This window comes from Sebastes umbrosus, chromosome 11 (genome assembly GCF_015220745.1).
Source record: "Sebastes umbrosus isolate fSebUmb1 chromosome 11, fSebUmb1.pri, whole genome shotgun sequence".
Lineage (NCBI taxonomy): Eukaryota > Metazoa > Chordata > Actinopteri > Perciformes > Sebastidae > Sebastes > Sebastes umbrosus.
In genome coordinates this window covers 18,803,690-18,831,206 of record NC_051279.1, presented here as the reverse complement: position 1 = coordinate 18,831,206, position 27,517 = coordinate 18,803,690, and the positions used below count along the sequence as shown (strand labels likewise).

General features: G+C 41.8%; 1 protein-coding gene across 2 annotated transcripts; it reads right to left on the bottom strand.

Annotated features, from left to right (window-relative positions):
• Positions 1–147: 147 nt before the first annotated feature.
• Positions 148–27,183, bottom strand: chn2 (chimerin 2). Of its 2 annotated transcripts, XM_037784036.1 has the most exons (13): positions 26,636–27,183; positions 17,795–17,833; positions 16,009–16,064; positions 13,092–13,123; positions 12,769–12,882; positions 12,343–12,613; positions 7,121–7,204; positions 6,056–6,140; positions 4,726–4,899; positions 3,382–3,459; positions 3,046–3,183; positions 2,840–2,945; positions 148–1,514 (listed from the first exon to the last, which is right to left on the bottom strand). In XM_037784036.1, exons 1-13 carry the CDS (start codon positions 26,682–26,684, stop codon positions 1,343–1,345), a joined length of 1,398 nt encoding a protein of 465 aa, XP_037639964.1. In that variant the 5' UTR covers positions 26,685–27,183; the 3' UTR covers positions 148–1,342. The 2 variants fall into 2 exon arrangements, with proteins under 2 accessions (XP_037639964.1, XP_037639965.1); XM_037784037.1 differs by lacking the exons at positions 13,092–13,123; positions 16,009–16,064; positions 17,795–17,833; positions 26,636–27,183 and adding an exon at positions 23,735–24,176 and having other exon boundaries at positions 12,769–12,832.
• Between the last annotated feature and the right edge of the window lie 334 nt (positions 27,184–27,517).

Genomic DNA, 27,517 nt, shown 5'->3' with positions numbered 1-27,517 from the left:
GATTCACTCACTGTGCTCCAGGCTACAAGCAATCATCACTAGAGCAGGGCTGGGCCTTTCTTCTCAAGAAACAGCTATCACACTGTGGTGATAAGATGATGTTAAATGGGGACAAACATTCATGAGAAAGTACAATGAGTCACGCTATTTTAAACTGAAGTTTTCTTTCCTTTAATAAATCAACATTTGATAAATTACATTTTTAATTGCAACCGTCACAAAAATACATTTTGATAAAATGGATTTGTAGAAAGGATTTACTTAATCACATCAAACCAAGTGTGAAAGAAACACGCTCGGTGCCGCTGTAGTAATGACTATTAACTCCTATGGCACTGTGAAGTGAATGGCAACTTACTGCTGCACCGAGCGATGTTACTGGCATACAAAATGAAGAAAAACAAATGGGCCCAGATCATATTTTTAAACTTGAAAATATCCCAAATTACAGCATGTAAACGGAAACACTACAAAGCTGGCAACCAACATGTGTGCAGAAGAGCTTTGCAATATGCCATGTGAATTCAAACGACCAGTTTTTAATCCACCTGTGTATTCACCACCGTAACACTGAGTACAAATGAAAATGCAAAAATCCACAAACTGCCTCTCCTCCGATTATTTTCTTTTGTCTCTTCTCAGTTTTGTATTTAGACATCAATTCAACAATCATTCTCAACAGTATATATTATTGTGACAAAAGAACATGATGCAGAGTAAAAGACAAAAATAAACATCTTTACAAAATAAATCTTTACACTTGTTGCAAAAAAGTGCTTCATGAGCGCCCAATTGTCTCATTTTTTTAGTACACACAGTTAAAATATTGATCATCACATGATCTGATTTTATCTACAATTCAATGTTAAACAGCGTTCCCACTAAAATCACAATATGCACACATGTAATGTGTGAACGTTAAGTCGGCTGCTGCTGCTGTGAGGCTTGGTTTACACAGCACCAGCACTGATTGACGGACTGCCTGGGGCAGATTTCACACAGCGTTGTCATCATGACTGAGTCTACACCAGGTAGTGACAGTCTTCAAATTAAAGAGAGGAGAGAACAGCACTGTAGGTAGTTAAAAATACTGGATCCTTTCCTCATATAAAAATGATGGTCTTGGCTGGGTATGAAAACCCAAAACCTACAGTAACAAGACGATGTCAACACTAAAACCAACTTCAACTAAAACAGTCATGCGAGAAAAGAAGTGTTTCAAGTTCGATTTGATTACAAACTATTCTGAAACTTCATTAGAGTCAAGGTGGCTTGAATTTCCTCTACGACAGAATAAATAAACGTCCTTCGTTTCTGTAATAAGGCCTGCATGCCTCAGTCCTTAGAATAAGACATCTTCATGCTCGATCATAAGCTGCACCACTAGTTTCTGCTGCCTCATGTCATTCAGGGTTATCAAGGCATTCTGCTCCGGCGGCTGCATGAGCGTTGGACCGTAGACAATCCCAAGGTTCTCCGAATTCATTAAATTGTCCTTTTCGAACTGTGTCACCCTGTAAAACAAAACAAGATAACTAGTCTGTAGTGAAAGTTGAATCAGGCAAAATACAAAAACAGCAAAATGTTGTTTTTGTGTGGCTCATGCAGAGAGTGAGGAGCTCTCAGTTTCTCACCCCAAGATCACCAGGGTGAGCTTTTGTTGTATTTTGAACCAGCAAGTCGATTTTTGGTTATCAATAATAGTGATTGGGCTCATGAAGGAGTTGATTTTCTGAATGACTGTGAGTTAGGGTAAATAAAAACCCTGTTGACAGATAAGCTGATGAGCTTTTTTCCTTGTCCTCCACCCAATCTTGGTACACGAGTCGCAAATGTTACACAAACATGAGTAATAGGCCCTTTTCACAGCAGGCATTTTGACATGTCATTGCAGGTTAAACACAGGTGTAATTAATGACATTAATTATGGCCCTCTTCCATTTAGGTGGGCCATAATTTATTTGATCTATGAGTCAAAATGCTTGTTGTGAAAAGGGCCTATACTGACTTTTCTGGGGACTATTTTCATATTAATACACTAATTGCTTGCACATTAATACACAAGTGGTGCTTTAGTGAGTATTTATGACAGTAGTATGGTGTATGTGGGATCTACAGTGCCCATGTTCATTGTAATATGAAGGAATAGATCCTGTAGAGCATCAATGGAGGTCTATTGGTGCCTTCAAATGGGGTCGTGTTTGTCGTGTTCACAATAAGAGTCCATATGAACGCCCCCCTCTTGTGGTATTCACAACCTCGTAAGTGGAAAGTTTCTCAAAGCTCCGACTTGCGACGTGTTTGTTGGCGTTGTCAGAAATGACGGAGGCCATGAAAGTTAATTTTTTGGTACATAATTAGTGAATATATTGAAATTTTAGTCACAGTTTTTCTTCGTAATTTTATATTGCTTAGGAAAATGTTGATATTGCCAACGGCCTCATCTTTTTCCTCTGTCATTATCCCTTTGCATTTACGGCATTATGTTACCCACTTTCTAGCTTGCTAAATTGTTAGCCTCTGTGGTTTCTAACGTTAATATTGCCGTTTCTTAGCAGCGGTGTTCTCACGACTTAACCGGTTGAACGCCAAGCATATTGTGTACACAACTTCCCATGTTGTAAACACAAGCTCACATGTTCCATTTGAAGGCACCATATGGCACAGAGGGTTATGCTAGAAGAGAAGATATACCAAGCTTTAGCCAGACATGCAATATTAGTAGGAATAATTCAATGTTGGTTTTGGTCTGTGCAAGGGATTTGAACTTACTTCTTTGCATAAAAGAACTAAAATCATTGCATGTCCTTGTGTTGTTGACTTGTGTGTATGAACTGACCTCTTGAGGTGAGCCATCAGGTAACGTAGGGTCTCGTAGTGGGCCGGGGGGAGCTGCAGAAGACTCTCGTGGACGGCCTCCAGTCTGGATTCAGCATTTGGAAGTTCTACATCACATTGGTAACACGATTAGTATCAGAGCACTGCAGGGTACCAGTAACACAGTAATAGGGTGGAAATAGCCCAGAGTGGAGGAGGAGCTCTTACTTGCAGCTTGAATAAATTTTGAGTACAAGTCAAACGTAATGACTGGAATGGGAAGGTCTCTTAAGTAGAGCTTCAAAGCACCAGCAATGATGTTGATGTCTGCATAGGCACTGGCACTGATGTCAGCCTTTTCACCATCTGTTGATGACAAAAAAAAATATATGACTGACATGTCATTTTATATTTTGATATACAATTATAAATAAAAGGCTGAATGTTCTTGTGCAGAGCTATTTCGTGCCGTACTGCAGCTGAAACAAGCTTCTCATTTAAAAAGTAGGCTGTGAACCCGTGAACTGAAACCTCAGAGACCAAATAAATCTGAAGTCAACAAACCTCGGTCAAAGGAGAGCCTCACATCCTCTATGTGCTCTGAGAAGCCAGACACCCGGTAGAGACCTTCAGATTTCATACCTGCAACAGAAAATTGGAAAGCTTGTCTCAGTTTTTTGGGGGATTTTTATCTCTTATCACCTCCCCTGCCTCCCTATCTGCGCCGTAGACATTAAAAATGAGCCTGAGGAAATAAAGATCTTTTCAAACTTGATAACAGTCTAAAGCCCCTTCGTATTTCCTGTTGCAATGTTTGTTAATGCAGTAGCTGACAGGAAGTAATCTTGAACCAAAGCTGCCCTAGCAACATAATGGCAATGAAAAGGTCTATAGGTATCTTATAATAATGATAATAATAATAATGATAATAATAAAAATAATAATAAAATAATCTTTATTTATATAGCACCTTTCAAAACCCAGTTACAAAGTGCTTTACACTAAAACACAGAACACATTTAAAACACAAGGATAATGAAATGTACTAAAAGCCAATAACTAAAACACATAAAAACCAAGAGTAAAACAAATAAAATTTCATAAAATCATAGAAGACCAATTCTAAAAAAGTGTGTTTTCAAAAGTGACATTTCTAACTGTGGCTAAGTAATTGCAGAATACTTGATTGTTTGAGTTAAGCATTTACTAATCAAACTTTATGTTCTGCTTTCCTTTCTCTGAAGTGATTGATGGATTTTAATTATAGACTGTTTATAATAAGTGGACGTAGTCACAATGACGTCACCCATTTGTTTGTGGACTGCGGTTTATAAGCCTTGAGTTCAGCATTTTGGCCGTCGCCATCTGTTTTTTTTTGCAACCAGAAGTGACATGAGAAGGTGGAGCTTAGTACAACCGAACGCTGAACAAGACATTTTTAGGCGACCAAATCGTTACAATTAATTTTCATGAACTGAAAACACACTGTGAAAGGGTTCAAGTTGTAAGATGAAAACACGGACAACTCCCATAGCAGACAAAGCCGTGGTAGCGACCTGTCAATCACAAGGTAGCCATGCCCTAAAGCATACCCTGCTTTATGGTCTATTTGACTCTAAATGAGACCATAATTTACTAAATGAACATCATGCTGTATTGAAGAAGACTTGAAACTAGCAATTGAGACCATAAACTCATGTTTACAATGTTTACTGAGGTAATAAATCAAGTGAGAAGTAGGGTCACTTCCTCATAGACTTCTATACAATCAGACTTCTTTTTGGAACCAGAGGAGTCGCCCCCTGCTGGCTGTTAGAAAGAATGCAATTTTAAGGCACTTCAGCATTGGCTTCAGTTTTCAGACCTGGAGGTCGCTCACTGGTTTTAATATGATTAATTGCATCCTACCTCTCAGCTCTATCTCTCGAATACACATGTCCACCACCATGGGCCGCGTCGTGTTATGAGCTTTGACAAGCGTGGTGAGGTCACAGCTGAAGACTTTCTTTATCCTGCGCAGGTCCGGCTGGCAGTCGCTGGGAACCAGTTTGGAGCACTGTTTGTGTACATTCAGCCCGCAATCTAGAAGAGCAAGAGGGAGATAAACAGAGAGAGAGATTAGTCTCAGACTGATGGTAACAACCATCACAGCAGGCTTAAGACAGCAGTTCGAAAAGGCTTCCCACAGTCAGTGATAAACTGCACTGTCAGACAGCACAGCCGCAGCTAAGCCGTCTCCGTGCACTGCGCCAAAGGTTGATAACGGCGGTGCACTACGGGCGGGGGGGTTCTTGTTGTAGTTTTAGTCACATGGAGCGTGCCGGACAGCTGGCAAGAGCGCTTGTGTGGCGCCACAGATTGGAATGAAGGTTTTGAAAGGGACATACTTGTAGACCGACTGAAATTGTTCATCACAAAGACGTTTTTACTGCCCGAGCGACGTTAACGCCGGTCTGCTGATTGGGGAACTCGCTCTCAGTCGGTGCTCGCAGAGAGAGTGTAGCAGGAGATAAGAAAAAAAATAGAGGCTATAGACAGGGAGTGAGAGCGGGCAAAGAAGTCTCTCCTGTTTCACACAGCACATGAGGTGTCTGATGATACCAGTGTTTGCCTCCGGCTTATCGGCGTGGCAAATGTCTCAACAACAAACACTCTGTTTAGGGAGAAAGCCACTGAAGTGCACATAGGTTTCATGACTGTGTTTGTGCAGTGAACGAGTCTTGTGACCACGGAGGCCTTGAAAACTCCACCGAACTCTCAATCAATCACTTAGATCTGCTGCTATTTTCGGTTTACGGTACATTTGACCTGTGTTTGACCTGCATTTGATCATCATTTACATACTGTATTTGTTGTGATTTCTGTTGACATAGAAACACAACTTACATTTGGATATAAATGATGTCAGCGTACTGCATCACATGGCATTTCTTTGCACGGTAACCAGTTATAAGGGAATTAGAAAATAGCGTGTAAAGAGAAAAACATTTAGTGGCCTTTCAGTTGGTATATGATTAGAGAAGAGGGTTCAAAAAGAGCGATAGCTGTGATTATATAAAAGTGTTTGTGTGTGAAGAATGTGTTTAATGAATCACTGACAGGAGGATTATGCAACTGAAACATCCGTGACAGGACAGAGTTAGCCACAGATCATACACTACTCGTGTAGTCCAAGACTTATGGGACATTCCCTGTGTAATACATGACATGCAACTTTGATGTTGGAGTGTATAGTTACCTGAGCAGCGGACACCCTGGGCGATGAGGCCCCACATAAAGTTGGCACAGTACTCGCACCAGTGCGGGCCTCGGAAGGTGTGTACCTGGGGTTCAGAGATGACATGGTTATGCATACACACGCATCATGTTGCAAGTCACTGGAGAAACTCCCTTTTGATGTACTGGACAGAGATTACTTTGTGATCACAAGCTACAGTGGACGGGACCCCTCGCCAAATGAGAGCATTTGTATATACAAGGCAGATTAAAGGATTTACTATAATGTGTCTGGCATCTGCTCCTGGGCAATCAGATACATGCAGGGCAGGCACAGAGGCAAGCCTGCAAGTCAAAATAACAGATGTACACCCTAAAAAAACTCAGATAAGATGGCAAATGGAGCAACACACCTGCGTGCACGTGCACACACACGCTCCTTCATTGGTACTTTGAATAGGTAGTAGTAGAGTGAAGAGTGAAGAGGGCATACGGCAGGTGGTGAGTGGAGGGTTTTTGTTCTTTTTCAAAGGGGAGTACACAAAAAGCTGGGGGTCATTATAACCTGCCTGTTAACTGAAACCCAAGATACAATTGCAAGACTGTTGAGGTGCCCAGAGGCAAAGTATCCCTAAAGTCTCCTTTGTATATTTAACAAACCATAATCCTGCTTTCCATAATGTACTATGCACTTACACTCTACAATACAATACTTTTCAACTCTATAACTGTTTTTTACAAAATCACTAGCCTAAAAGAAAAAGGGATCTAAGAGCTTAAAAATCAATGCTAATCAATGGGCTCTGCTAATGTGTTGAGGCACAGTGTATCCATTAGTTCCCCTCAGTGCATATGGGTGTCAGCTGCATGTGTTCTCATCAAAACAGCAACACACACACACTATGGTCTGTGATGGGATAAGCAAACATCTGAGGCAGGCAAAAGCACATCTGTAAATGCAGCACTCTTAGGGATTACTGCAAAAAAAACTGCGAGAGTTAATAGAAAACTGCTGAAAATGTGTTAATAGGAACAAAATGTAAGTTGTCAGCAGCCATTAAACTGTTCTGAACAAAAACCTGCTCACCTTGAAGTTGTGTATCTTCTCATAGAAGCACTGCTTCTCTGGTGTATCCTTCAAGGCACTCCGTCGCACCAGAGGTGAGGTGATCTGTGGACAGGAGGCCAACAGTTTAATAGGCTTCCACAGAAGCGTTCCCTTGCTGCCTAGTTTGACTCCCAGAGCCAAAGCCAGCAGCTCCTGACGCTTCCTGTCCTGTCTTTTAGTCTTGTGGGTGATCATCTCCCCTCCTCTGTTTTCTTCAGCGTCCATGCTCGCCTGCTCGGGTTCCCACAGACTCTCCATCTCATCTGGGGAAAGATTTGGAGGGTAGACGTGGGTGCTGTGCAGCAGGCGCTGCCGGCAACAGCCCAGCGCAGAGGCGGCGGCGGCTACACTCCACTCCCCTCTGACCCAGGAGGGCAACTGATTACAGCCAGCACGGGGTTGACTCTGCATCTGGTGTGAATCCGGTGGCAGCAGCGAGCAAGAAGAGCAGAGGGAATGGGACTGGTAGTGGGCGGCCTGAGGGCAGGAGTGTGCCTCACACAATGGCCCTCTTTCACACGCCCAGAAAGGAAAAGAGAGAGAGAACAGGGTCCCTGATGGGGAGGGGCCAGGAGGTTGAGAGTGAGGGCGGTCGGGTGCTGTCAGGACCGCTTCACACAGCTCACCGACTCTGTAAAGCAGGATCAATAGTGCAGACGCCCTCTTTATAGCACAGAGCACACTCCCATTAGCACGCTGCCTTCCGGACACACTCCACTTCACTTAACTGGAGATAATACTCAAATCGCCAGCAGCTCCCAGTCAGCGCTGGGTCTCCTAAACGGGTCAGCCGACTGCTCAAAGACTGTCCAAAGATTCTCCGCTCTGACAGAGCCGAGGCTGTCTCCTCGTAATTCAAACAGATCTTGACCTCCGGCTATGTCAGTCGGCTGGTGGAATTCCCCCCACTGCCGTCCAGACTGGATCTTTCAGACACTCCGACTGCAGACTACTCCTGCCAATCACAATCGTGATTTGTCTCAGAGGACCAGCAGAGCCAGACCATCAACTGGGATTGGGGAGGGATTACTGCCTTAATCCTTACACAGGGAGGGAATAATCCCGCAGTGCCCAAATCCAAGTAAAATCCCACAGCAGGCTCATTTGCAGGTCTGCAGCCGTATAGCATTTTGGCAGTGGGGGGGCTGTTGCTATGTTCATGCTGAATTTGTCCCTATTAGCTCTGCTTGTAAACAACCAGTAAACGGCACCAGAAGGCTTTCGGCTTTTCTAATTAATCAGGAAGCTCTGAACCGAGGCACACAACACTGACAGCAGATGCAAACTACACGTCAAACAACAAGCATCTGCAAGATTTTATGCCAAACAGCTATTTTACAGAACAGCTAAGCCTGAACATGGGAAGACTTGGCAAAAAAAAAACCAAGGTTGAACTGATTTATTAAACACGGAGGAGAGGTCATAAAGCCAGTAAGCATTGGATTTGTGATGATAAAGAGCTGGAGAAAAAAACAGAGTGGTGAGGCGGCGAGCAAAAGACCCAAAGGGCGACTGCAAAGCTGAGATAAAATGAAAGGATTGGCAGCTTACAGATCCAGTAGCAAAGTCAGAAATTGCTGTGGGCCTTTTGTGTTTTCTTTTTGTCTCTGGCATCTGAGGGCAACAGTTAACCGTCTGATAGCTGCAAGAGTGACAGGACAGGTGAAGATATTTGTCACTGTGGTTGGCATTCCTTGAAAAGACCTACGCATACCATACCATACAATACAGCTAAGTCTGACGGGACAGTTGAGGAATAGACCACTCGGAGATATTTTAGCCTTGCGAGGTTGGAGGGAGGGAGAGGGGGGTGAGGGCTGCGCTCTTTGTCTGCAGGCAGATGGCTTCTTGTCTCTTAAAGAAGAGCTTGGAAGAAAGGACACAAAAGGTGGTCACACAACAAGCCCTGCTTTCTTTTCAGTGGCTTGGCTCTTTTATTCCTGCAGGGCTTTGTGAAAGCACAGCTGAGCGGACTCTGTTGTGACTGAGCACTTGGAATCATGGGAAAACGGCACAGTGGGCACTGACACAGTAAAACAACAGGATACAACTACCCACATCCCAAACAAAACAGCCCTAACAACATCCCTGACAAAAAGAAAAATAGACATACTGTGAAGGGTATAGCAGTCAAAGATATCGGCCATTATTCAAAAATGAACACTGACGATTGATCTGTTTTTCTGTCTGTGGCTGAAACTAAATAACGACTTATAAAAGTCGGGAACTGTACACTTAAAATGCGGCGTGAGGAGCATTTTTTTTACATTTAAAAACTAAAACACGTCAATGGCTGCTTTTGCATCTTTATAGCGTGAAACTCTCTGGAAAGAACAGGTAATTATCCTAACAAACAACATGACCATTTCTTTGGAAATCTTTCCAGGGCATGCGAGCAGACGAGCCTGTCAAGAGAGCCCCGCAGAGATTAAACCAGTGTGGTGAGTATCAGGAGGAATGTGGCAGAGGTTTTTGGCCACTGGAGAAAATCCTGCACATGCAAAGAGAAGTAAATTCAGGAGGTTGATCTACAGGTCGAGTAAAGTAAAGTACCCCCCCACCCCCTCTCCTTCTTTCACCTTCTGGGAGCATTTTAATTACACAAGAATTTGCAGTCACGGCAATATGCTGGTATCAACCTTACACTGAGTAAATACATGTGAATGTTGCCTATACAGTGAAGCCACTGTGGCTGTAAAGCCCCAGGGCGTGGCTGTGTAATTGGTAAACACGAAGTTCAAAAAGCGACCACAGATTCGAGCCGTCAAGGGCCGGGTCTCTGCTACTCGGACAACATAATATTCGAGGCAGACAGCAAAACATTTTTCTCCCTTTTGACTGGCAGGTGGTTTTCAAACGCTGTCTGACAAAGCCTGCTTGCCATCATCGCAGCTGTCAGTGACTCAGATCCTCATGCAGAAAACTTGGCAGGAGGAAAATATGAAGTCAGTTTGACAAAAGCGCTGAGATGTGTGACATTTAGACAGAGACGTCGATGCCAAGCGGAGGTTAATTGGAGGCTGCAGTCCACAAAATCTCAAACGTTATAGCTGCAAATCAAACAGAGTGCAACAGTGCGGGACACTATTCTATAAAGCACTGTGTTAAGCAAACATAGCTTAGTCTGTGTGTCTTAGAGCACTTGTGTCCTCTGCTCTAAGGGCTTCCTAGAGGTTGGTAAAGGCATGTGTAGCTTTAAGTCTATTTGAAACCATTATAAATCTGCTGCAGACTGACCGATGGCCATTAGGTTAAAAAATGCGGTATTATTGGCTCATGTTTCAAGCTACAGAGACCAAACTGAAGAGTGATATTAATACTGCAACTGATGCTCCTGCCATGTATCTGTCACTGACTGTCAAACTTTAGGCATCTTGAAGAATCCCCAAAGCAATACATCTGGTCTTCAAGCTGAGAGACATATCAAGGATACAGCTCATCAAATCTCTGAAGAAAAAATATTTTTAAATAAAAGGAGCTGGGTGTGAATCTTAGTGCCATCGTCCAGCCAAAAAGAGAGGAGGAAACAAGCTTATATTGCCACCTAGTGGAAGGATAGTTAGGATTCTTCTTCAGTAAGAAAAACACACTTTCCTCATTCCTCATTGATAAATCATTCACAGACTTTAATCCGACAACCGCTCACAAGTGCCAATGAACACAATGTGCAATTTGTCTCACCCAAGATCAGTGTGTCTGATATGCGTGGCAGGCAGAGCAAAGTCCCAGTCCCCTTGGTCATCATTACCTTTCAGTGAACGCAACCAAGCACGGCGGCAGTGAACACACCCAGGGGCTACAGGGATAATGTACGTCTCACTCACAGGACAAAGTGTCCTCTCAGTAGCAGCACTCTCATCCTACTGGAAGTGTTCAGCAGCATGGAAGTAGCTCAAAATCATGGTATTATACAGTATCTGTCACAGGACTGAGGGAAATGTACCAGATAATCTACATGTACTGAGATGATGAAGAGGTTTTTTTTTCTAAATGAGCTTTAGAAAAATAAAAAACATCTAATCATAAAATAATTCTGGCTTATTATGACTATGAACTGAAGTTTTTGGACGATCAAATTAAAAGAGTTTAACGGCTTTTGATAACAAATTGAAAACAGTTTTCAAGGCTGGTTCTTTGACATTCTTTCAAACTTCAAGTTTGGTTTCAATCACGTACTTCTTTTATAGTGGATATGGAGCACTTCTGAATAACAATACTCATTGTTAGAAGGAGGTAATGAGTAAGCTCTCTTGTAGCGGGTTTCCTTCCGCAGGATAGCGCTGCAGATAACAATTATTTCTATGAATCTATTGATTATTTTTTTCTTTTGTTCACCGGTTCACTAGTTAGTCTCCAAAATGTCAGATAATAGTATAAAAAGGCCCATCACAATTTTACCAGAGGCCAAAGTTGCATCTTCAATTTGCTTGCTTTGTCAAAATCAACAGACCAAAACTCAAAGATATTAAATTCAAAGCAATAGTTTTGACATTTTGGGGAATACGCTTATTTGCTTTCATGTTAGAGGAGATACCGATACTGATATCGATCAATAATCGATACCGCTCTCATGGATCTTGCCTGGTAACCTCACGGTGACAATGAAACTAAAGGAAGTTACTAGAAATAGTGCCGACGTAACACCTCAATATGTCGTGTTTACATCTGGGATTAAACAAATGGCATATAACCTGTGATCTGGAGGTGCTGGTACATGTATTTTGTTACCTTTGGACAGAGGCAGACAAGCTGTTTCCTCCCCCCCCCCATTTCCAGTAGGCTAAGTTAAGATAACCGGCTGTAGCTCCATAATTACCAAACAAACATGAGAGTATCGATCTACTCCTCTAACCCTAAGAAACTTAATGAGCCAATTTCCCAAGATGTTGAACTAATCCTTCAAAATGATATAAAAACAGACAAGAGCAGCACATGTGAGAAAGTTAGCATTTCAGCTTGATAAATCATTACGCAATTATTTGATCATCAACATTGTTGACTCTGTCTATCGAATCACTGACTCATCGTTTCCACTCTAGAGCAGGTCGGCTGCACAAAAGCATCTGTGAAGCAGCGTCTTGCTCAAGGACATTCGACTTGGTAGATGCTTGAACTTTATACCTTTCAAACACTCTTCACCACCCACAGTACACACAAAAGTACAGTACACTTAATGTACACGATCAGTCATAAAAACTCACCCTTTCATCTCTCTGGAAGGTGACCCTGCGTGGCTCCGTGCGTCCGCGGCTCAGCCTGTGCACCATCTTGTCCTTGAGCAACGACGTGTAACCGAGATGCTCGTAGATGGGGTTAGTGGTCATTTTGGCGATGTACTCCGCCGCCTTGGTCTCGATGTAGAGAGTGATGAGGGCGTCCGTCACGAGGTCATGGACCGACTCGAACCTCTTCTCTCCGACAAAGTGCTTCCCGTCATAGAACAATCTGTAGTTGAGGGTCTGGTGCCCGAACCTGGATAGAGATACATGAAGACAGAGGATGAGCAGAGGTGGAGTCGGTTGAGTGGAGGAATAAAAGTGAACAAGGAGGCGACAGAGCGAGGACTGGGCTGCTGATAAGGCCGACCTTTCGGGGGATTCTGTGCTGCATACTGATGGTGTTGGTACCTTAAGGCCAAGGTGTGTGTCCCTGGCTGTCTTTGGCTCTCCCTGATGAGGTAAGCACCCTCTGCTCCCGCCAGAAGCTCATCTGCATATTCTCGAGAGATCATGCCATGAAACCTGTTGAAAAAAAAAGATCATGCAGTGCGTATAAATCTTCCTCCAATGTCATTTCATCCTCAAACACACAGAGAGATTTACTTCCAGGCTCTTACCAAAGCAAAGAGACACACAAAATACACCCACTTAAACCCAAACCACATCTGATGCAAGGCAGCAATGATAAATAAAACCATTCTCTGCTCAGTAATATTTGAAGTTGCACTCACTCTCTGCCGTAGTATTTGGGTCTGTTCTCCATCTGTAAAAGCAGAAGAAGACATATTGGCTGGAGCTATATGATATGAAAGCTCAATTAAATGGCTCTGCGAATTGTTCTTACAGCCTGTGTGAAAAGATAAAGGAGTCCACACCACAGGACAGATTATCTCCATCTGTGCCCCCACGTCTATTCGCAGCTACCACACCATAGAGCCAAATCACAGAGTGTGGAGATGAATTAGAGGCAGTGCAAGAAAACAGCTGCTGATAGATGGCCAGCTGCAAAGAATTAATATTTAGTGTGTTACCGTGTCACGCCAGGGTGTGTAGTGTGTCTGCATTACAAATTAAAGGATATGGCTAAAAAAAAAAAATCTCATCTTGTACATGTCATCTAACATTTTTATTATCCAAACCACTCCATTCACTTTTACAGATGATAGTGTAGAGTCTCTTTTTAAAACTCACAGTGGATTTGGTAATATGTCAAACATCATTTCGTGCTTTGAATTAACGGGTAGCCGCTAATCTCACAAAGTCAGCCCACAACTTTCACTTTGCTCATCATAGCGTGGCAAGACTCAAAATTGGATGAGACATGCATCATTTTCTGGTAGGCTGTACAATAGAAGCTTGACAGTTCTCTCAGCGAGGGCAGTAACAAGTTTAGTAACTTGTTCCTACGCTTTATTCACATAGCTCAGGGAATAAAGTATATGCTGTCCATCCACAGTGTTACTGCTTCTTGCATGGAGTTACTATACTTGTTACTCTTTAAACGATAGTCAGGTGCCCATATTGGACACTGAAACAAGTTTTTGCTTGCTGTAATTATTCCCTTTCGATCACTTTCTAATGTGCTTTCAATGTAAGTCATCGGGGTGTCTGAGCTATGAGCTGTCTGAGTTAGACAAATCAAGTGGATATCATCCAAAGTTATTGTCTTATTAGTATAAAATCCCCTCTTTTCAGCGTAGTCACTGTGATGTCACCCCTTGGTTTGCGGACTGCGGTTTTGAAGCCTCCAGTTCGTAATTTTGGCCTTCGTCATCTTGGTATTTTGCAACCAGAAGTGACACGAGAGCGTGGAGCTAAGTACAACCGAATGCTGAATAAGACATTTTTGGGCAACCAAAATGTTACAATTAACTGTCATGAACTGAAAACACACTGTGAAAGGCTTAAAGTAGTAAGACGAAAACACAGACAACTCCCAGACCGGACAACGCCGTGGTAGCAACCTGTCAATCACAAGGTAGCCACGCCCTAAACTGCATACCCTGCTCTATGGTTTATTGGACTCTAAATGGGACCATAATTCACTAAATGAACATCATGCTGTATTGAAGAAGACTTGGAATTAGTGATTAAGTCCATAAACTCATGTTTACAATGTTTACTGAGGTAATAAATCAAGTAAGAAGTTTTCTCATAGACTTCTATACAATCAGACTTCTTTTTGCAACCAGAGGAGTCGCCCCCTGCTGGCTACTAGAAAGAATGCAAGTGTAAGGCACTTCAACATTGGCTTCACTTTTCAGACCCAGAGGTTGCTCACTAGGTTAAGCTACATAACAGATGATTATCAGTTCTCTCCTGCAGACAGAAGGAGATAGTATTTAATCAATCTAAAGCAAAGAGTAAGGCATGCAGTTGCAGGATCACGCTTACTTTTCTAACAATAGAATTGCACCGAGTTTAAACAGTTACTCATGAGGTGTGGGAGTCTCAAGAAGCAGCGAGTCTCTCTCCATAGGTCACTGATTGGTCTGGCTTCCAGCTGCCAGACTCAATCATTTCTTGGTGAATGTTTTTCCGAGCTAAAACCTGAGAGTGAAAACTGAGTATGCAGTGTGGCTGTAGTCTGTTAGACTGGTTTTGGAAGCAAGTATGAAATATAAATGAAGTGTTATTATTATGACTTTTTGTATCTGTGGTTTGTGTATTTCATTTCAATGATATACAGTTGTAATGCTGAAAGAATTACTCAATTCATCAATGAGTCTTTGATGGTAAAATACCAAACAACTGCTGTTTCCAGCTTCTCAAATGTGAGGTTGACTCTATAGACTCTCTGTTGGTTTCTGAGAATGTGACATTTGCTATTATTGTTTAATAAGAAAATGAAACCAATCTTTTAAAGGCCTATACAGTAGTCTACCGCAGAGGTTTGAGGCGGGCCTCCCCAAGGGGGCTGCAAACAGTTTCACAGGAGGCTCAGTGAATGGAAGTGTACAAAAATATTACATTAGTTATCAAAAGAAGATCACAGAATAACCTACATGTGTGTGATCCAGTTAAAGAGATAGTTCAGAGATGTAGTAGTTTGGGGGCATTTTACTGTTTTTCACACTTTCCCAGAGTCAGCAACAATACAATAAATGCCGCAGGACAGACCTTTTTTATGTATTTGGTGTAGTCTGAAGTTATGTCACACAGTAATATTAGGCTATCTTGGCTCAAAAAAACAACAACAACCACCCACATCGTCAGTTTAAATCATTACTACTACTTATCATTATTCGTTATCCTCCCTACCTTGTCTTTTTCCCTCTTTTCTTCATCATTACTCAATATCCAATAATCGTCCTCGTTGCAAGGCAAGCATACCTCACATAGTCTTACATGTCACGTCACAACACCGAATTCACTCTCCCACTTCAATATAAACTGGTGTAGTGTACTGTATTTGTCTGTCTGTTTTAACACTGTCCAATTGCCCTATGTGTTTTTGTAATGTTATATTGCACAAATTAAAAAAAAAACAGCTACCTTGGCTCAATTGTTGAGTGTATGTGGAATCAAATAACCATTGAAATGGAACTGGAAGTGAGGAAAACTAAATTAAAGGGGAGATGGGGGGCCCACAGTCTCAGACTTTGAAATCCCCCGGCCTACTGCATACAGATTTACGGATGTACTGACCTCCTGAGGACATGTGATCCTCTTTGGTCTCGGGGCTTCCTGCTGTAGCTGGTACACTGTTAGAGAAACACATGAATGTTAATTAAGGCCCTCTTCCCCTGTGAGTTATGTACACAGCTCAGTGCAAGTTGTAATTACATACATTTTGTAGATTTGTTACCAAAATAACAACCTCAATGCACACTTAAGACACAGAAAATGATGTAGTGCTGCTTTCAGACACTGGACGCTCCTGGACATCAAACAATACCTTCACTTAACAGCCTTCAGTCTATATAGCTTCTGACTGCAGCTCGGACTCAGAGCAAAGGTAACAAAGTACAACAGGAGCCATTAGCTTATATATGCAAAGCTAAGCAGTCAGTGGTTTACATGACAGGAGCCATATATCTGCAATCCATTTGTGTGAATTAAGACCTGCTGTGTACTTACCTAATGTGCACTTACAAGTGCTGCTGCAAAACCCAAATACTTACACGTCTAAATACACACATGCCGCGAATCCAAGCTTCTCTGTATTAGATGTACTTAAGGTATTGGGAGAACTTGAAGTAAATCAGTGAAGCAAAGTGAAAATGGAATTGAGGGATTTGTGCCGGTCGGAGTAATCGCCACAAACACCTCAGCAGCCTCACAGAATAAGCGCATTACAATTAGTGAATAAAAAGTGAGAGAAGCCGAAGCAATGCTGCGGTCTGTCAGGATAGAAATATTACCTCAACAGAGAAATCCGCAGCTGAGTGTGGTTCATTCCTTCCAATTTTAAATACATCATGCGTCTAGAAGTTTCTCTATTATCTGACACACTGTCACATTTCCAAACCAGACTCCGTATAAAAATCCTGCCATATCAACAGAATAACAGTCATTACTGTTTTATACGTCAGTGCATTCGCTCCTAGATGTGCGTTTGGCAGTCTATAACCTTGTGAGATGTGGATGAGGACGACAACAACAGTGTCCTCATTTCTAACAAGCGGTACTACAGCACAGAAATTGCTGTGTGAGGTTGAGCTAAGTCTTCGCCACAGCAGATTCTCCAGGCCGGGGAAGGAAGACTCCTGACTGTGAATTTTCATGTTTTGTCAGGCTGACTTAAGCCAACCAGCAAGATCTGGACATCATCCATTCCTGTGACACAGTGAGCTCTAAAAATACCCCAGCAGAGGACCAGAGGAGTGAGGAGAAGACAGGAGACTTTAGAAAAGCAGCATTATTGGACAATTATACAGAAGAGACCTTTAATTACAGGAAAAAAAATGTATATAAAAGGTTTAAATTGTAATTGGTTAAACTGTAATCACTGCAAGGGCAGACACAGTTTCCAGCTGAAATGATTTGTGCAGCACATATATTCTGGGGAGTCAACCTATTTCCTCCCACATGGCAAACACATTGTATAATGAGGTGGGTGTCCTGAGGACCCTATTTCAGCTGAGCCTCTTTGCAGGTAGAAAATCCTATTTTCCCCGGGTGATGGTAACCTATTTTACTCAGAGATCAGGAATCCGCTGTTTTGCATTTGTGCATGTGTGAGTGTGTTGTGTGGGAGAGTGTGTTTGTGCCTTTAATGCGTGTGTGTTTGCCTTTTGGAACCTGCAGTGTATCTAATTGTACTATGTACAAAAAAACCCAATTCTTCCAAGTATAGAAAAAATGTGTCTTTGTTATTTATAGATCACAAATAAATGTGCAGTTATTTAAAGAGAACACACTAAAGGCCAAAGTCAGGTCAAGTCGGGCACAAACATGGCTAATCAGCATATCAAATGAATGAATTACTCACAGTAGGACTTCCATATGGGCGGTTGGTAATCCTCAGGGTCTGTAAAACACAAACATAAAGCAGGTGTCTGTTATTAACTGACGGCGGTGTTAATAGACTGTGTGCCCTGCTTTCTCTCATTAAAATCTCTATTTCTCTCCCTTTCCCAGTGGACTGACTGGGAGCCCTTCGCCACGGTTATGTCACTGTTGTTCATCTCTCTGTTATAATTATGCATATGGCCTTCTTCACACTGTACGATGCACCAGTGAATACACTTCTAATCAGTGCGTCTGCTTCAAGGACAATCAATACAGATGTCTGTGTGTCAAGCACCTCTGCTTGTCTGACACATGTGCAGACACAACAGACATTGAATATATTGTTACAATATACAACAACCATCCATCCATCCATCCATCCATCCATCCATCCATCCATCCAGATGGAGCCGATCCCAGTTGACATTGGGCGAAGGCGGGGTACACCCTGGACAGGTCGTCAGCCTATCACAGGGCTGACACATAGAGACAGACAACAACCAATCTGTCTGTACTATTGTTGGGAAAGGGCTGGTGAAACATGATCTGCTCCATACCGGTTATTTCCCTATCCATCCATATGCAGCTGATAGAAACCGTTTCATGTCTGACATTATCTTAATGAGCCCTGAGAGCAGCCACAGGCTCACCTGTGCCTAGTTGACTCTGAACTAAGCACAGGTGAGCTCAATGAGAACACAATCAGGGCTCCTAAAAGTAGGAGGGGAGGAGGAGAAGAAGATTTCTGTTTGCCCTCTCCTGCTATCCCCGTCTTCATCGAGTGCATCTTCTAAAATAAAACATGTGATGAGTTTAAAGGGGAAACGCAACTGAAATTAAGTCCCTTCATGGTGGAATTTCCTGTCTCTCTCTCTCCCTGTTTCTGGTTGCCTCACATCCATTGTCTAAATGTCCAGAGTCTCAAGCCCTTGCCACTTTGGTCACCTGAACAATGTTTGTTTTTTTCCACCAAAAAGGACTTTATTTCAGTTGCATTTCCCACCTCATCACATGTTTTATTTTAGAAGACACACTCGATGAAGACAGGGGAACAGTGTGGCTGGTAGCAGGCAAACAGAGAAATGTTCTTCTTCTCCTCCCGTCCTATTTATAGGAGCCCTGATTGTGTTCTGATTAGGCTCACCCAGGTGTGGCTCCTCTCAGAGCTCATCAGGATAAAGGCGGACATGAAACTTTCTAACAGCAGCATAATATCACCAAAAACGTTGCCAGCCATGTAACATTACATAGTTGTCAATTACACCATTTCTACTGGTGTTTGTTGTTTTTGTGGGTATTTTACAGTCTAGGTTGCAGCTGAATACGTAGCTTCAAGTCAATATAAAACTATTCTATTTGTTGTGTCACCTTAAATAAACTAGTGGGGAGTTTTATTTGGACTGACATCAATCTACCCAGATAAATGAAATGACTTGACACAGACGTCTTTATATCTTCTCTGTTGACACCTGCCTTTTTTTCACTATAATGAGTGATATTAAACACGACTCTGCACAGGTCATGAAAGGCTCTAGACTTGTTGCCAACCATGTATTCGTTATACCTCGACACAAGTTATTGTTTTATGTGCTGAAGAAGATTTTTTTTTTTTTTTTTTCATGTGCACAGACTCTAGAGCAGACGTTATCTCAGGGGATAGTCGTCTTAGGCGAGCTTCATTCATCACATATTCTCTTTGTCACCAAAGCAAACACCCGCCGGTAATTATTTTATTGAATGCCTCTGACTGGTGAGTAATGGAGGGCAACACAATTAATAGCCGTATCTTTGGGAGGAAGAACCCCTTGGCTGCTCCAGAATTTTAAATTCTCCCTGATCATCAGACGGCGCGCAAACTCTGAGCTGCTTACAGATTCTTTTTGATGTTTTTTTTTTTTTGCTGCGTTCGTCTTTGTGCGTGTGCATATATGTGTATGTTTGGTTGAGAGAGGGTATGTACAGTGTAGCCTAATGTATTTGCACGTGTGTGTACGTGTGTGTGTGTGCGCGCTGGTGTTTGCATCAGAATCGACCCTTAAGAGCCCCCTTTTCCGAGCCGAAGCTGCTGCTGACTTCCAGACTGAAATGCCATTCGTCATTAAAAAGCATCAGATTGAAAAGCGAGTATTTGGCAGCCGACCAGATGAAATCACATTCTTTAAACAAGCCGCAGTGGAATAAATCTTTCAGACTGTTGCCAGTGCAATACGCAGTGACAAAGCTTCAGCGTTAGGACAATACATTTTCTGAGGCAGCTTGGCTGGCCACACATCAGCAAGCTGAGCCTGAAGCCTATTTAAATGTATTTGAAGGCAGACACTCTGTGGAGGGCTTCAGCAACAACGTGTACACTCAAAACATCCACTTCTCAGTCGAGCTGCTTTTTCATAATTTACATAATTATTCAACATTTGATCATATGCACCTCTCGTCTTTCCTGTGTGATTAATTCATCTCTTTCCAAAGTAACAACGCTATTATGATGAGAAGCAATGATGAGCTTCTGGTTGTGTTTGATAACTCCTGCTGCAGTGAGCAGAGAAAACCAGCATGGAGGAAATACTCTGATTGCCTGCCTGCTCTTCATGTGCTGTCAGTTAAACAGTTAAATATAGCACAAGAATGTGCAGAGACTTATAAGAGAGCTACTGACACGGTTTTTACATTGATGCATTTTATGAGTAACTTTCACAATTTGTTTGCCCGTACGTCAGCGCCCACATCCAACAAGTGCTCACTGGTTTTCACGCCCTCTCAGGTACGTTTCATGTCTTTTCCCCTCTGGCCAGAGGGGTGTGGCGTCAATCTGCTGATGAGTGCAAAGGAATGTTTTAAATGAGCAACATGTATCTTCTGGACCAACATGATTCATTATTCACGCAGTCAGTTGAGTCCTTCAGCAGTGGTGCTGGGAGTTTAATGAGAGATATTACACTAAACATCTGAGAGGCAGATGAATCATTCATTGTCAGCTATGTCATGCATTTGGCATTTAGTGTCATCCGCGTATGTAATACCTATAGAACGCCGTGTTTGATACTGCATGGTTGTCTCACCGTGTGAACATGTAGGACATGCAGTAACATTTAGATATGCAAATAAAATGTTTCTGCCAATGGGTCCAAACCTGTTAAGAAATTGCTAAATTGCAGTAAATGAATGTTATTAGAGGAACGATCATTACTTTCTGTTGAACTGTAACTCATGAGTTAACAGAAATATTGCGATATATAATTATAGCTTTTTTTTTGTAACATAATACAGAAGCAACATCGTAACTTGAGTTTGGAGGTTCATACTCGACCTTGGAAACAGAAGCTTGACATAAAAATTCTCAGTTCCAGTTTGTTTCCCAAAGCTTTTAACCACATCTCTTGACCTTCGTCAACATATAGAGTTGCTGTAGTGTGAGATGTGGTTAAAAAATTTTGACAAGATCATTATGAGTAAAAATATGCCGCACCATTTATGTCACAATGAGGGCCAGACATTTTATTACATTACTGGTAATGTAGTACGGTTCGCAAATTTCGCCACATTTTTGAGTCGTTTAGTGACACGCTTTATGACAAGTCATTACTTTAGCCGGTGGGTAAATTATCAGTCGCTACAGGGCATTCACTTCATCACCTCTCTAACTCTTTTCCAGCGAATATAATGGCGCCATCATATATTTCAGGAATGTGTTCACATCATCATAAATCAGGAGCAAAGTCTTCCTGTGGGTTGTGAGATGTAAATTGTATTTACTTACATTCATTTTTGATTGCTGTGTTTGTACTCTTGTGTTTTCAGGACCCTGCCAGCTGGCGGGTAATACAGATCAGGTGTGTGCCGACATGATGTTTAACAGAAGCCAGGTAAACATACCCACATGGTCTTCAGGATTGGGACACGAGAACCTGAAATGCTTGGCACATTGATGCACCATGGGACAGGCTTTTTGAATATGAGACCAGAGATTTCTCTTTTCTAACAACCTGGATTTTGCCAAAGAGAAAGGAGCTTATATGATTTCTAAAAGACAGAAACACCAGGATAGATTGGATAATAAATAATGATGACATTTTCTTTGAACACTACAGACATAAGTCTTATTACTCTGTGTGCATTTGAGATGTTTCCTGTTTCTCAACACTTAAAATCTGCCAGTAGAAGAACATTTATGCTGGACTCCAGTGATAAAAACATCTATCCTCTCCTCCCTTTGCTGGTTACTAATTGATACTAGATGTGACTTCAAGGTCCATCTGCCAACACATGAAATACAAGTTGCACAGCTGTCACTGCACCATATCTTCTATGCTGTCTAATAGCAACATACTGGCAACACATCTATCCTAACAGCTAAAAAGAAGAGGTCGAAAATGAATCACAGGCGCCTTAAAACCAGACTCGCTATCAACTCGTTAGCATTACAGATTTAAACACTAGTGGAAATGAGTCAGTCTCCTTATGAGAAAACGAAAAACCAGGTAGTTTATATGTCCAATCTTTTCAAGGTCTATATGCACCTGCTCATCTATGTTGGGGTTGGGTTTGTCCGAAGGTGAGTTTGTGGTATTTTGTGTGTTTTGGTGGATCTCCAATCTTGTTTCATTTCAGGCGATAATGACATCCTTTGAGATCACCGTCTCTTCTTGTGACACTGATCCTGAGGGTCATTGTTATCGTGACCTTGACTGAGCAATGATGATAATGATGACCAAGTTGGCATTGGTGCCTGTATATTCTTCTCTGCTCTGCAGGAACTAAACAAGCCACTCATAAAAAGTGGCCTTGTCTACCATTGGGCTACCTCGATGACTTAGATCAGTGGTTCTCAAAGTGGGGAACCCCAGGGGTCCTTAAGGGGGTTCCAGGGGGTCCCAAGCAAAAAGGGGAATGATTTATTTTCACTATAATTTTCATTCATAAGTAACACAATGACAGAATATATGATTATTTTGCTCATGGGTTTCACACACTTTCTGTAATAACACATCAGAGGGGGGACCCTGGGACAACATCTTATCAAATGGGGGTCCTTGGTCCAATTTGTGAATGTTATTAGTAATACTATTACTTATACTTGTTGTTTTCCTATTTTCAATACTTAGATGTTCTGGAAGGGAAAAAAATAGATAAACCTTTATTGAAAAAAAACATTTTTTTTCTCATTTTCCTTGAGTGTAGGGTATCATAGTCATTTATTCCTTCAAAACATCGCTCTCTAAAGGCCCTGAAATGGCAAAAGTAACTAAGCTTGGCTAGGGAAGTAAATAGATTTGAATTGGCCATTTGACAGACTTGATACAATTTCAAATAATAACTTAATTACCCCTTGATTAAAAGAGAAAAAAAAATAGATAAACATATATTTTAAAGCCTCAATGTAATTTATAGACAGTATTATTCATATAAATAAATAACACATTCTGGAGTACTCAGATACAGATATAGTACATGCAGACCTCACATAAAGACACACACACACACACACACACACACACACACGCACACACACACACACACACACTGTGGTGTCAGTGGGATGCAGCAGAGCTGCAGCAGGGAGACCATCTGTGTATTTAACTGGTCCAAAACAAGCATTTCAACACAGCCTTAGTGCTGACCAGATAATATGTGACAGGTATGAGGGAGCCTCTCTGGAGCTTGTTTGTGTGGACACCGTTAGGGAAACTGTATGTTTTTTTGTTAACAAGAATTGCAGCTGAGTTTCGATTTGGGGAAAAGTGTAAAAGTGCAATTTAGTAATTTGATTCTGTGTCTGCAACTGAGTGAGTCTGTTGTTGTGATTAATACAGGATTGACTACTGGGATGTGTTCAACCAGAAATGAAATACTTGGGGGACGAACTTGCCCCTGGCTGATTCTGTGAAACATGCAGATCATTTCAGTCAGTCAGCAGACATGACACAAATCCAGTCCGACATGATTTACTCTGGTAAGGACAAGAAATAGATGCGGTGGAAAGATTTCTCGAGGTGAGCAGCAGCATTTGCCAGACACATGTGCAGGATCGTGTTGAGCAGACAGTCTCTCTGTAATACATGGCTGTAATTCTGCCTCCCTGACCAATTTTGTCATTTAAGGGCCGGGAGCTGAAGGCATACTTTCATGCTCTATCCCTCAATTTATTTTCAAAGCTTTATTTCCCGGAGCCGTCTGGCAAACGGTGTGCTGCTGGTACAGTACATGCTTCAGTGCCCGCCCGTGCCAAGAATGTGTAGGAATCTCCCAGATCTAGAGGAAGAGCCAGAAAATATCTTTCCAGGGAAAGGAAGAGATTGCAACATATATTCTGCAATCTTGTTGCAATCCTCTCGGTTCAACTGTTACCTTATTATGACTGGCCTTAAAAACTTTAGGGTACGTTTACTACCATGCACCTGTGCATTAAGGCTGCAGTTACAGACTGTGGAAGTCTATACATACTCTGCGTTCGTGTGTGCATGCCATTGTTCCTTCATTTCAATAATCTGCAGGAAGCACAGAAAATAAATCAATGTCTGCTCCCGTAATATAATCATCGTTGCCACTATCATAAATCAATACTCAGCACAAAAAGCTGCCATCACTCAGTGACACAAGTTGGATGAACTTTATTTACATGCTCTGCCCCGAGCAACAGCCTCCAAACAAGATTACTAGACAGACTTATTTCATCAGAAGCAGCTGGAATAACTACACCAAAAGCACTTTGTTTGCAGCCAGAACCGACGACCTAATATATGGAGCAGGAATTCAGCCGAGATTCATTTTTCAGTCATATGCCTCATAGACAAGATTATTCAAATGTTGTGTCTGACTGCCAAAGAGCTCCGCATGAAAATAATAATACCCTTGTGACAACCACTCTATCCCTGGCAGCAGCGCAGCTTGTAACCTCTGATAATTATATTGAGAGCCCAAAAGTAATGACAGCCCTCCAATGCCACAGAGAGAAAAGACTTTCCTCTTAAAGCAGCAGTGGTCAAACAGTAAATCCGCTGCTTTCTGAAACGCACACATGAGATAATGCTCTGTGAAGCATTGTGGTTGCCACAGGCTATATCAGCTTGGAAACTGTCCCTCCCATTGGGCAATACCTAAAGGAAATGTGACTCTGCTGTGTGGTTAGGATGCAGAGAGAGTAAAACAAACATTATGTATACTATACGATGTCCTCACCCTGTAATAAACCTATAGCTTTGCCGTGTGATGTTCAATTTTTTTTGTAGGTGGAAAACCGTATTGCTCCACATTTCCTAGACTCTTCACAGTAAAATGTAAAATATTGGTGGAACATAAACCAAAGTGCTGAGCCTGGTATTATAAACAGCCTCTCCCTCCCCTTGTCACACACGCTGCCTCTCTGTCACACACACTCACACGCCTCTGGATGTTGGCGGGGCTTCCACATCAAACAGTGCTGCTGTGATAGTGGAGTTTGTACTTTATACCCTGGCAAACATACGCTTTATCAACACAGAATGGGATATACACTGAGACAAGCATGGAGCTGCTATTTCACTCTGGGTTTGTTTGAACAGCTGCTAACCCACTTTCTGTTCTCATTCTGTGAAAATTCAACCTTGAAATTCTTCTTTTTTTTTTTTTTTTTACAAATATATAATAAATGCGACTTGCTGAGCTATACCACATTATATGCAAAAAGGGATTTGATTGAAGTTTTGTGCACACTGTGGCAGTATGAACTGTATTATGTCACTGAACCAGAGCATATTATCATTTTTTTTTTTTTTTACAGAAGCCTGGTGCTGCGTTTTGGGAAAATGGTAGATTACACATGCCAAAGATAATCCTTACAGCCAGCCAAGTGGAAAGTCAATAAGGGCATTATGGAATCTAATGATAACATCCAAACCAACATCATCATATTGACTGCATCTCAATACCTAGTCTGCACATGAAAGGTGTCCTTTCCCCTCTAATGTTTTCCACCACTTAACCTAGCAGATGGTGATGGTGATACTTTTCACTTCATCATTAATCCTAAATCACAGCAAGTCACTGGAGGCTACTGTAATAATAGGTTTGTTTAATGCTTTAACCAAGCATGTGTGAGATGCAGATGGAGAAATATGCATGTTGGGGTTATGCAAAATAATGAAAAAAGTTTGATTTAAAGGTCATATATTATGCTCATTTTCAGGTTCATACTTGTATTTTGTGTTTCTACTAGAACATGTTTACATGCTTTAATGTTAAAAAAACACTTTATTTTCCTCATACTGTCGACCTGAATTTACCGGTATTTACCCTCTGTCTGAAATGCTCCGTTTTAGCGCATTTTGACGGAATTGCAACAGAATTGCATTAACATTGCTAGTCAACAGTTTGGGTCCATGTTTACTTCCTGACATTCACATACACTGCAACCAGGAATAAACTGTGACACATTTAGAATGTTTTACGTTTCAAAATTGCGTCAAGGATCTAAATATTGTATATTCGTGACATCACGAACGGGCAGAAATCCTGACAGCTTGTTTCAAATGCAGAGTTTCTGAATACGGGCTGTGTGTATTTCCCTGTGGATTGAGTGTTTCGATACTTTCACAGTATTTATATAAGCCTGCTTTATTAAAAAATAAACATGAAAATCACACTTTTTTTTATAATATGGGACCTTTAAGAAAAATAAAAAGGCATACATTTCAAAGCACAGAGACAAGCAAAATTATAAACTCCCCACAAAGGACTGTCATATTATTATTATAAGGGCCTATTATTATTATTATTATTAGCGTATTGTTATTATTATTATTATGAACCTATATCTTACATGTCTAGTGTGAGTATGGGTAACTCTTACCGGAGGACACAGATGAACCTGAGAGGCTTGAGTTGCTGGATGCTGCCATCCCCAGCACCGGATAACTGCTCGGTTATTCCCGGTTGTCCAAGGTGCGCTCGCAGCAGCTCGTCCACGGCGGTGCCTCCATTTCACTCACAATGTGCTTCACCTCTGACGGCTCTCTCTCTCTCTCTCTGCCGGTGACTATTTCATGTCTCGTCTCGTCCAGAGCAGCCCACCACCACCACCACCACCACTACCCTGCCTCTCTGTCTGCGTGAATCCGCCGATCCTTCCTCCTCCTCGGCTCGCTGTGAGGAGCTCCTCGCTGCAGCATTCACTGAAGGTGCTGCTGCTACTAACAAGATACAAATAGTCAAGACAAGCCACAGGAATACACTCCGATCAGTTTCTCCAAAGCATTTCCTCACACAGAGTAAGACAGAATGTGTAAGTCTAGATTTGTGCCATGCTGCAGAAAGCAGCGATGGTTTCCATGTGCCACTTTAAGGATGGTAATAAACACACTGACTGCAGCGTAGACGCGCCTTCTTAAAGTGAAAGTTTTTGGAGCAGGGGTTGCCAGATGTAGGCTATTAGAAAACCCAAAACTAACACACTTCAGTTCTGTTTGCACAATCCAAAATCATATGTTGCTTTTTTTTTGTTTTGAAAGCTATAAGAGATTCGTGCAAAAAAGGCCCATAATAACTGGCTGAACCACATTGTTCCATCTTTTGGCATATTTTTTATCAGATGTCATGTTATGTCATGTTATGTTGCATGAATGTGTGTATTTTTTGCGCCATCTGGCGGGTAATGCTTTCCACACTTTTCTCCAGGATCACAGACAAAAAGAAAAAGATGAATATCAGATATCACATTAATTTCCCTCAATTT